The 12,680-nt window shown below is 39.1% G+C and overlaps 1 protein-coding gene across 1 annotated transcript; it reads right to left on the bottom strand.

Moving 5' to 3' along the window:
• Positions 1-6,026: 6,026 nt before the first annotated feature.
• LOC104921679 (C5a anaphylatoxin chemotactic receptor 1) lies at positions 6,027-8,073 on the bottom strand. The gene is made up of 2 exons (XM_010734284.2): positions 7,211-8,073; positions 6,027-6,096 (listed from the first exon to the last, which is right to left on the bottom strand). Exons 1-2 carry the CDS (start codon positions 8,071-8,073, stop codon positions 6,027-6,029), a joined length of 933 nt encoding a protein of 310 aa, XP_010732586.1.
• Between the last annotated feature and the right edge of the window lie 4,607 nt (positions 8,074-12,680).

The following is a 12,680-nucleotide window of genomic DNA, read 5'->3' as shown; positions in this document are numbered from 1 at the left end:
GTGTGGGAGCAGTTTTAGGACACCATCACTAAATTACTAATGGCAGTAGCACCACCTTGTGAGATCCAGTGAAGGACATATTTTAGAATAGTGATGCTTAAAAACTCTTTGATTGTAGCCAGACAGAGAGAGAGAGAGAGAGAGAGAGAGAGAGAGAGAGAGAGAGAAAAAAAAAGGTTCACTGGCTCTTGTTATTTCCATTAAGTTTTGGTGTTTTTCTTCCCATCGCAGGAGCCGACTCTGAAGAAAAAAAGGTCACAGACAGTTTTATCAGTAGATGGAAATCACAGTAGATAGATAACAGGTTGGACATGTTAGTGAATGTTGTATGCAGTCACCCACTGTGTTTTTCTGCCCCCCTTTACCTCCTCTTGCATCTCGGGCACACTCTGCCCCACACTGTCCTCACCATGGCTTCTCTCAGGGTCGGGCTACCCCAGATATACACCGCAGGTGTGCACACAGCGTTGAAACGAGCCATGATGGCGAAAAGATTAGTGGCCTCGTTTCTAAATGTCAGTCCTCCTCCTGCCACAAATCTGATGATGATATTAACAAACGAGGGGCACCACAACACCAAGAAGCTTATGACAACAAAAATGATTATTCTTAATGACTCCCTTTTGCTTTCTTTCTCAGCACTGGGAGGGTCTCTTTCCACCTGGAATCTGGCAACAATATACAGTTTAATAGTCATGATCACTTTGGTGAGCAAAATTAGCTGAAAGAAGATAATGCTGAACACGTACAGCTGTACCGCTTTGGAAAGTGGCAACAAATTCCTGGCGAGCAAATGAGCAAAGTTATAAACCCAGCAGTAGATGTTGACGCCTATGACGAACGGTCTGGTTATGAAGCGGCTGTAGATGAATGGATGGCACACAGCAAAATACCGATCAAACTGTGCGAACAAAAACGTCAATATATTGACCCCTAAAAGTGACGGTAACACATTATATGTCCCATTTCTAGACGGATATCCTTCCTGAACATCAAACAGACCAAGATAATAAACCGAAAAGCCAACCAGCGTGTCACAAATACTGGTGTTCAGCATGAAAATAAATCTGTTTTGGAGTCTGAGCGCTTTGGTGGCCAAGATGCCAATGACTACTGTTCCTGCTACCAGAACTGTAGTTGTTGCGAATAAAATCTGGAAAATAAAGATGAGATAATCCACAGGGCTGTCGAAGTCCACCGAGAGGGGAACTCCTCCTGTCTTTGAGTCTGTGGTGTTGGAGAGGAGCATTGTTTATGCGCAAATGTTTAAGTGCAACCATTTTATAAGCCATCTGCTGTACCGTGAAGTCACCAGCCTTGATCGCTTGAGATGTTATGATCTAATGTCGTTTTTTTTTTTTTTTTTTTTTTTTATTGAACACCGTCCTCGTGCAGAAGTCCTGCAGAGATATGACCCCTTTGTTTCATTCTTTGTTTGTCGCACATGCAGACTATGACCCCTTTGTTTCATTCTTTGTTTGTCGCACATGCAGACTTTATTTAGCTTTTGCTATGCTGCCATTTAATGTTATCATCCTAAACATTATAAAGAATAATAAAATAGTGTCTACCACAAATAGTGCACAACGCATATACATTAAATCCCATTAAAAATGGGGGACAGCCTAGTTTAACTGATGGGTTTTTATCATGCCTGATTTTAGGGGGGGCAGCCCACTCACATATAACATCCTTGACTTACAGCTATCACACATTATTAGTACTGCTGAAAAAAATATGTCTAACAGAACCTGACAGAGATAACTTTTTAAAATGCGTATATGAAGTACCACTTATCACTACATTGCCATGGATGATGATTTGTTTATTTTACCCACAAACACCACTTGATGGTGCTGTGTGCTCTGAAAAGCAGGAGGCAGAATCCAACGTTCACCTGGTTTGTGTTTTTTGTTAAGTATTGCTGAAGACTTGTTTTAAACAAAGAGGGTTTGTTATAAATAAACTAGTAATCGTATTCATTATTTTGTCAGGTGTGTTTGGACATAATTTCATAATGTCAGTGACCTTGTGTCAGACGGTGTGCACGAGGCACAATAGCATGTGGCACAGTAATGCTGTCACCGCATTAAAAGTATTGATTAGGATATTATACAAGGTCAGCTCAGTTTCATTAGGTGGACTCTTCGTTGCGCAGTATCTGAAATGTACAGTGCTTAAAAGTTTAAAAGTTGTAATCTATCTCAGTCGTAAAGAAAACTCACAGTATACATTTGGAGGCCAAAACAAAGTTTGACGTTGTCAGAGCTCACAATGACAGCATTTATGTTTTTATTATTTTATTGTTTTTAGAATATGCGTGTGGAAATGAGTTAATTGATCTCTTTAGCTCAACAGATTAAAGAGTAAAGTCCAGCTGCAATATCAAACATATCGGCTTGCCTTCTGATTACAGTGAAGCCCAGTTTATACATCGCACACATTTTTATTTTCAAAGCACTTTACAAACAACATCATTTTACCAAGACAAAGAAATCATTTTTTTCCCCTATGTAATAAATTACAATGTCTGCTGATATCATTAATAATATTGTTATTATGATTGTCATTGTTTTTATTATTAACGACAAAATATCCAGCCGACTTCATAGGATAGAAATAGTCTGTTCGTTAAATTATTAATATTCCATTGTGTCTAACTACATTATTGAAAATAGTTATAGGATAGACCAGTGAGTGACCTCCGTACTCTCTTTATAAATAGTAAAGATTAAGTAATGAACGGTCAAATAGTCGATTATATAATTATTATATATTTGCCTACTAACTGCGACACTTGTTAATGCAGCTGACGGGTCTGTGCCAGCACAACACACCACACTTAAATATCCTCCTCCCCTATAATATTTTAAAATACTATCTCATGTTTGAGTTTAGAAAAAATAAATATGTATAGATACTTAACAACAAAAAGGCCCAAATAAAGCACAAAGAAAGAACCTTTTTTTAATTTTATTTTGTTAAATTGCATTTACAGTTTGTTTGTTTCCTGCAGTCTCTTATCACTCCTCAGTTCTTGCAGCAGTTGACACAGTTCTCGTCTAACACGTGGATCAGAGAATCTTCAGAGGCCTTTCATTGACATTTCCCTTCACAGAACAGGAGCCAACTCTGAGACAGAAAGTGGATGAACAGCTGCTTAGTGCGAATTTCCTAAAAGAGTGAATGTCATCTTCATTGCAGGGTCATTTAACCTCTTACCTCCTCTTGCATCTCGGACACACTCTGGCCCACACTGTCCTCACCATGTTTTTTCTCAGTGTCGGACTCCCCCACAGGTACACCGCAGGTGTGCACACAGCGTTGAAACGAGCCATGATGGCGAACGGGTTAGTGGCCTCGTTCCTGAATATCAGTCCTCCTCCTACGATTAGTCTCATGACAATATTAACAAACGAGGGGCACCACAACACCAAGAAGCTTATAACAACAAAAATGATTATTCTTAATGACTCCTTGTTGCTTTCTCTCTCGGCGCTGGGAGGATCTCTTTCAAGCTGGTACCTGGCAACAACATACAGTTTAATAGTCATGACCACTTTTGTGAACACAATGACTTGTAAGCTGACAATAGTGAAAACATACAGCTCTATCGCTTTGGAAAGTGGCAATAATTTTGTGATGATCAGTTGCATATAGACATGAAGCCAACAATAAATATTTGCAGAGATGACCACTCGGCGGGTTATAAAGCGCGTGTAGATGAATGGATGACAAACCGCAAAATACCGATCAAACTGCGCAAATAAAAATGTCATTATGTTTACACCGAGAAGAGACGGTAACACATTATGTGTCCCATTTCTAGACGGAAATCCTTCCTTAACATCAAACAGACCAAGATAATAAACTGAAAAGCCAACAAGCGTGTCACAAATACTGGTGTTCAGCATGAAAATAAATCTGTTTTGGAGTCTGAGGGCTCCTGTGGCCAAGATGGTAATGACTATGGGCCCGGCTATTAGAACTGTAGTTGTAGCAAATAAAATCTGGAAAATAAAGACGAGATAATCCACAGGATTGCTGAAGTCCACTGAGAGAGGCACTCCTCCTGTTAGAGAGTCTGTGGTGTTGGAGAGGAGCATTGTTCAATGGTACAGCCGGAGTTAAATGTCTTTTTATAGCTGGCTGACAAACCAACAAACAGTTTCCCCCATGAGCCCTTACCTATTATCAGGTTCCTTGTCAGTATGTAAGAGGCCTAAATATTTAAAAAGGAATAAACATTCAACAGTTCACATGTGTTGTTTCTTTTCAGTTACAGGCACTATCAAATAAAAGTCTTGGTAATAAATCATTTGAAAATATTGTATTTGCAGCTAGGGACACAGTGTAATAAATACATGAAAAAAAGATTTGAGTATTGATGAAGACGATTCATACTCTACAATCAAATATCATATACACATTGTGCAAATCGTTTAGTTTTGAGAGGTTTTGTCAGTATTGGGAAGTATGAATGAACTGTGTCATTAAGGCTGTTTTTACAGAGTTTTTACAAGGAATTCCTTAGACAGAAATGATTTAACTCATGCTTTGTTTTTTTTAACACCTTAACTGTTATAATGCTCTCAACAAGATAACAGCTTTTATTTTGACAGGATGTACATACACAGACCACACTTGGTTGTTTTTAGTATTGTCAAGTGATCATGAGAGGCCTTACAGACAGTCTACACTAGCTCATGTAGATTTTACTCATTGCTTGAACTTCATGGCCTGAAATCAAGCTGCACACCAGGGCTACAGTTTGGCTGAATCATCTCTGGACTTTAACAAACCTTACTATTATTATTATTATTATTATTATTATTATTATTATTATTATTATTATTAAGCATTCTTGAGCTTGACAATATTATTTGTTTGATCATTTGATCAAATGCTTAAATAATAATGTTAGCGACATGCAAATCCCGGCAAACAGGTCTCCTAAAAAATTATGTTAATAACACCAAATTGTTATAATGTGGTGGTAAACATAGTTGCTGCCTGGATTACTGTTCACAGGCTACATGTATGTTAATAATGCTTTAGCTTCAAGAACAAATATTGGATTGCAATAGGGAATATTATGGCGGAAAACAACTGAAATATGTTGCCTTTTACTAACACATTCAGGCTCAACATTTTTGCGACCTGCCGGTTTTGTTAATTAACATTTCCTCATTACATATTTGCATTTGCAAATTACTGACATAAATGTAATATCTAGAAGAGCTGCTCATGAAAAACATACTACATGCCATCATGCACTCACTACGACCCTGAAACCTGCCTTTTATGAGGCCTGTTTGAATGTATCAATGATTTACTGTACATTTAAAAACATTTATTGCTGCGGTGCACATTTGGTCGTGATTTGCCTTAGTATTGCGTTAACTTTTAAGGTCACAGGCCTTTGTGGTCGATTGCAGCAGCACACAGCATTGGTCCTGGCTAAAATGTTCATTGGGTCATGGGCTTCGTTTCTCATGATTAAATATTTCCTCGTCAACAAAGACAGAATAACATAGAACAAGCTAGGCCCACACAACACGAAGAGAAGCACGACCACTATCCCTATGATCAACAGGGACTCTTTCTTAATGTCTCTCTCCGGGCCCGGTGGCTCACGCTGGATCTGGTACCGCGCCACAAAGAGCAGCTTGTATTATCACAGTCAACACAGAGAGGAATAAGTGTTTTTTCCTCTATTATGTTGATCATAATTCCTGAACTGCGACAACAATAGAGCAACACTCGTGTTTTGTCATGTCAGATTATCCATGATGATGTTTTGGGATGGGTGTAGGAGGAGACAATGACAAATGTCCCGTCCCATCGCTTATTCCCCTTGTGATCAGTTTTATTTTTATTTATTTATTTTACTACTAAAAAGTCGCACAGATGTTAAGTAATCCTTTGTATTGACAAATTACTATAGTCAGTTTCTGTTCTAACACCACATTCATGTTCGAGAACAACAGGAGCTGACCCGGGTCCTGAACCTGAACCTGCGGCTGTCAGCGGTGACGGAACTGTCCGCGGTGCTTGACCTCAATCTGGATCAGGGCCCCGCCGCTGACCAGGGTCCTGAAAATGTGATAGGGAAGCAGTCCAATATACCGGGTTTGAGATGGAAAGAGATCAAGTCCGCGTACTTGATTCGGTAGATGCGGACGACTTGGAAACTTCAGATTCATGACTAAAGGTTCCGTCTAACCACTGAATCCACGTTTGTGTGGTTGCGTCTTTACTCTTTCGTCTTTTTTTGTGTGCATCAATGTGACAAATTCAAAATTTACATCATGAAATCGCACGATTAAGACAGATACCAGCATACTACCAATCAACACATCTTTAAAAAAAAATTACTGTCGAGTTCGTCCTGTCACTGTTTGTAAAAGTATCCCGGACAGCTCCCGGATCCCCGGCGGTTCCAGGTCCTGAGCTGAGCAAAGAAATCATGAGTATTATTGCAGGTGGATCCACAGACTTTAACAAAGATAGTCACGTTAACTTTAAACATATGTTTGCTGAACTTTACAACTCTGAGTGCAAAACATTTCATGATTACAAAGTCATACAAACTTAAAAAAACAAACAACAACCCTGCTTTAAAGAAAAGTAAGCAGGCGGATACAAGTACATGCACTACTGGATGTTAGCAATTGGATAAAAAATAAACAGGTTCAACATAAGCGAGGCAGAAAGGATTATACAAATATTAAACTTTATTCTGTTAGAAGACCCAAACTGTTGCCCGCATAATATTTGGCAGTGGCACATGCATCATCTAATCTCAAACACAGTCCATATTTGATCAATTTGATGCATGAAATCCAACACAAAAGAGGACAGGTGCCCTGCCAATCTAGCTTTTTTTGTTTCAGTAATTTGTTCAAACATTTAGAACATAATGGCTGAGAACTGACATTAATTCAAAAGTGATTGAAACACAGGCTATTTTCAAGTTGCCATGATACCTGATGATGCTGATGACCTATGATGATGTTTATGCTGGGAGCTTCAGTCCATTAAAGTTAAAGCCAATTCTGAAAGAGAAGATGGGAGATCAGTAAAAGATACACATTTCTTATTCACATACAACATTTGGACAAAATAAATCAAACACTCCATTGACTTAAAACAGTGCGTAACGGGTATAAAACACCTAAATATTGACATTTTACATCGCAAGTGTTACCTCGCCCTCCGCCAGGGACAGGCCCTCCGCCACACTGCTCTCCACACGGCCCCCCGCAGCGCCGGGCTGCCCCAGATATACAGAGCCGGCGTTACCAACGCGTTTAGGCGTGCCAAGGTGGCGAACAGGTTAGTGGCTTCATTCCTAAACCTCAGACCTTTCCTAGTCAGCTGTCTCACGATTATATTGACAAAGGAAGGACACCACAAAGCCAAGAAGCAAATAACCACAAACACAATGATGCGCAGCGACTCCTTTTTGCTGTCTCTCTCAGCACTGGGCGCCTCTCTCCCCAGCTGATTCCTGGCTATGATGTACAATTTAATAGTCATCAGCACTTTAATGAGAACTATAATCTGCAGAGTCATTACACCAAACGCGTTTATTTGAGCCGCCTTTGAAATGGGCACCATGTTCTGAACCGTGAGGATGGTGTATGTGTAAATCCAGCAAAACGCACAAATCCCAATGACAAAAGACCTCGTTATGTAGCGGTTGTAAAAGAATGGATGGCACACTGCGAAATAGCGGTCAAACTGAGCAAAGAGGAAAGTCAACACATTGACTCCTAGAAATGAGGGTAAAATATAATATGTCCCATTCCTGGAAGGATAGCCCTCCTGGACGTCAAAGAGACCGAGGTAGTAAACCGAGAAACCTGTCAGAGTGTCACTGATGCTCGTGTTCAGCATGAATATAAAACGGTTCTGGCCTCGCAGAGACCGGGTGGATGATATACCGATGACCACGGAGCCGGCGACGAGCACGGCACTCGTGGCGAACAGGATGTGGAAGATGAAGATGAGGAAGTCCTCCGGAGTGTCGAAATCCACCGACAGAGGGATGGTGGCGTTAAGGAGCATCCTGACGCTCCGACTAAAGACGAGCATTCATTATATTTATGGATGAATGGTACCACCTGCAAACTCCTGCTCTCTGGAGGGCAGAAGCTTTGGCATAAACAAGTGTCATGTTGAGAACTGACGCGTGTCGGACATATGGAAAGAACAAATAAGGCCTAATCGCAAGAATTCTCAGGGGTGTTTGGTGATCATAAGTCACTTGTTTTTAGGTCTTCCTCTTTTGCCACACTATTGAAACTAGTTTGATTGTGTTCTCAAAGGTGTCTGTTTTGTCCTCTCTAATCCTATTTTTAAGTTAATCATTTATTATCATAGTCACATACATATTTAATCTAAACGTCATGTTCATTTTAATGATAAAAACCAACACATAGCATGTATTGTAACAATATAAACGCGTGGCATCTTAATGTTTTTATATTATTTTGTGTAAATCTGTGCAATGATACATCAAACATACATCATTAATGTGTTATGAAAGATGTATATAACGCTTCTTCTTCTGATCAGAGTAGATTTGGCAATGGGTTTAGTGAAAGTTTACAAACCAGTGAGCAATGATAACTTGAAGGCCTCTTCACGTTTGTCCTTTGACCCTACTACATGACTAGAATCAGTGTGTTTTGCAGCCACTAGAGGGAGCAGTAAGACATTTCTTCACTATATGGCCAAAAGACTTGCTGCTGTTGTCAAGCAGTAATCACTAATCTTGCACCAAAAACCTCAAATTCTCCCATTTGGGGCAAGATTATATATGTTTGAGTTCCCAATTTAGTTGTAATCAATATGCAGTGTAAATCCTAATGTACTGTATGAAAGTTGGATCCTCTTTGCTTTTGGTTCACTGCTTTATGTACATCATCAACATACACCTAAAATACAAGAGTAGAGTTGATAATAATCAAGTGATAGAGTGATTAATTTATCTGCGCAGACAATAGAACTTATTGGCCAGGGTCTGGAGTGAATTTTTAAATCTTCTAGTAAAAGTACTAATATCACACAGATAAAGTACTAAGAAAAAGTTGTGCGTTCAAAATCTTACTTAAGTAAAAGTACATTATTAATGTAAAGTATGTTAAAAAAAAAAAGTACTCATTCTCGAGACAAATACTCCCTGTCAGTGTTTATATGATGTTTTTGGATTAATATTTCTGCATCATTAAAGTGTATGTAAATGTTAACTTGAATAGCGGCGTTCTAGTCTTCCAACCACTCAAAGAGTTTTTACACTACATATCTCATTCACCCATTCACACGCATTCATACACTGATGGCATTAGCTGCCATGCAATCAGTTTTGGGAGCAAACCATTCATACACGCATTCACACAAAGGGGAGCAATTTGGGGCTCGGTATCTTGCCCAAGGACACCTCGACACGCAGGAGGAGGAGGATCCGCGTTCATTAGTTGATTAGTCACCCGCTCTACCTCCGAGCCTTTTACTGCTGTAGGTGTTAATAATTGAGCTCATTTATCCTACTTAGTACTTATATATTGTTGGCTATGTTTAATCTACAGCAGATCTATAAGATCATCATGAAAACTCCATGTCTCTAAAAAACATCTGATTTTCATTTGAAAAACATCCCTGTTTTCAGTTTTGTGACTTTTCATTGGATAGGAAGGGTATGGACAAAACAAAAGTAACTCAAGGTGTCAGACATGTGTAGTGGAGTAAATGTGCAATATTCATCCTCAAGATGTAAAATTGAAGTATACAATAGTATTTACTTAGTTACATTTCACCATTGAAATTAAAAAAGTCAATCTATCTGAATGCAGACACTTTGAACAGTAAACAATGAAATGTTTAGAAATATTTCAGAAATGTTTTTTAAAAAAGGCATACAGTTCATATTCAGTAGACCACTACTATTTATAGATTCATAATGAAAAGGCTACTGTGCAAGTGTTAGACAAACTCAGTAAAGACAGGTCGTGAGATAATAGTAAAGTAGACTCTTCTTATTAAAGCTGAAACAAGTCTCAACTAACTGCTGCATAAAATAGTTTTAAAATAATAGCACTCCTCCTTCTCTTCTTTCTTGTGTCCTACACTTTGAACAAGCTCACGGTTTTAGAGGCTGTTGTCTATAAATAAATGTGTCTGACAGCTTTACATAAAGTCAAAGTGATTCACAAAAACAATCTAATAATAAGAAGAATCAAATGACTGAATATTAATATATAAGAGAGGACAGTTAACTTAAACAGAGAAAGACTTTTTCACTGGCAAAAGTTATTTATTATAAAATTATATCTGAGTTTCAGATCATGCGAGACTGGTTCATTGCACATGCGAAAAGGCCTTTCTTAATGCTGCTGATCTCATTCATTTAGTGACTCCTCAGCTCACAAATACATATAAAAAGTAGTGAAATCAGGAGAAATAATCAGATGTGAAGATCTAAATGGATGCAATGAGATAATGAAAAAATATTAATTTAGTCAAACTGTACAATAATATTTAGACCTGTTAAAGCAGTTCTCTTAATAAGTTGTTGACCTCTGTATGTTTTTGTTAGGGGCTTGTTGACTTGTTCTCCATGGGAATAAAAGTCACTGATGTTTTCCTGCAGGCTCCACTGTGCTTCCTACATAAATTAAAGCAGAGGTAAACCTCCCCTCAGGTGCACTGCTGCCAGTCTGTGCTGTGAAATGAAGAACTGAAACACTTTGTTGCACGAACGTTTTCTTCGCACCGATGAGTAACAGCAGCCTGATTTTGTCTCCTGTGCTGCCCCTCACCAGCTTTGGCAATGTGTTGATGTTTCTTTTCAGCATTTTCCTGGCTGCAGCCATCATTTTCCTCAACCTGTCTGTGTTTCTCTCCATACTGCTCAACAAGGCGCTGCGCAGCGAGAACCGCTTCATGTACATGCTGAGCACCTGCTTCAGTGACATCTGCACCGGCGTGTCATATTATTATGTTGGCGTGCTGGACGTGAGGGACCATTTCGAGTCCCCCATGAGAACCTTTTACATCGTACCCACATTTCTAGGGCTGTCTTACATGGCCATCATAGCCGCGCAGGCGGATAGGTACCACGCTGTGCTGTCACCTTTTAAATACCATCAACACATGACCCGAAACAGGACTCTGTTGGTCATCGTTATCTACTGGGTTTACGCGTTCTTCATGGTGGGTGTGCACAACCTGGTCACACTTGGGGTGGCCAAAAAGATCACGAGCATTGGCACGTTTGTGGGGAACATAACCACTGTGATTATAATGATAGGGCTGAATATTAAACTGTTCATGATAGCCAGATTCCAGTTGGAGAGGGAGCCACCTTCTGAGGAGAGGGACAACAAGCGGGCATCTGTGTATCTCATATTGGTGGTGGCTGCGTTTTTCTTAGCGACGTGGCTTCCCATATTCTCCCATATCACGGCCTGTAATTTCATTGGCACGACCTGTTATACTTTTAAGAATGAAGGCACTGACCCTATCCGCATTTTGCCCCGAATAAATGCTTCCCTGACCCCCATCCTGTACATCAGAGGGTGCACTGCGCTCAGGGCGACGCTGCTCACCAAAGTGTGGAGACCCTGCTGTAGGAAGAGGTAAGAGAGTGATGATGTTGGACGAGTCCACACGTTAACTCATCAGCATTATACAAATGTAATGAGTAAGATCCATGTTGAAAAGATTTCATCACATCACAATTATTTCATCACACCCGAGGCTAGAAAACTGTTTTTTATTTAGATTTATTGGTTGTTTTTTTTTATTTGATATGATTACTACACTATTTATAATAATAATACACTTTTCACTTCATGTTTACATAAATATATGGTATGTTCTGTCCCTTTATGTTCTTGTCTGCAATAGAAATAACAAGGCAAGTGTTGAGTTGTTGTGGTAATAAATAACAAAATCTTGAAATTGATTCACATGTTTCTTTCCCCCCTTTCTCTTCATAAGGCGGAATTCTGGACGACTTGGCTCAATAGGCACCCAGTCCCTGCAGCGTAATATAAAAGTTGGACAAATGACTAATTTTGTTTTAAGATGACAACATAACTGAACTGATCAAAGACCGATAATAAAATGTGTCTAATGCTAAGTACAAGTTCAAGCTTTTGGTTTCTTGGAAGATGTTGGAAATTGTTTCATCATGTACTTATATTTTCATTGTTGTTCCCAAATCGCAGGTCTTTGTTAAATGTTTTAGGATGTCCATGAGAGACAAAACTGATGGAAATAACATTGAAATTAACACTGAATTATTATTTTTTTATACTGCACATCTGCACAAGGACGTCAACAACTCTAACTTAACTGTGCCAACATTTTGTATTTACTGTCGGGCATCTTGATCTTTAACTGTCAACATTTTTGTCTTTGATAAAAAGTCATCACGATTGGAAACAAATAAAAGAGAAATATGGACAGGACAAACTGTGCCTTCATTCTTTGTTCTGAAAGCCTCCAGCACCTTTCCAGGGATTGATTTTGACTATTAACACTGAAACTTAACAGGAGGAATAGTGTCTTAAGCTTACGTTATATCCTTCTAGGTTTTGCCCATGTGTTGCTGTTTTTCGTGAATGATCTTCAGCTATAATGAGTTGATAATACAGAAAGATATGCAG

Source organism: Larimichthys crocea, chromosome III (genome assembly GCF_000972845.2).
Source record: "Larimichthys crocea isolate SSNF chromosome III, L_crocea_2.0, whole genome shotgun sequence".
Classification (NCBI taxonomy): Eukaryota; Metazoa; Chordata; class Actinopteri; family Sciaenidae; genus Larimichthys; species Larimichthys crocea.
The sequence above is the reverse complement of the archived record's forward strand: the minus strand, read 5'-3'. Positions and strand labels throughout refer to the sequence as shown.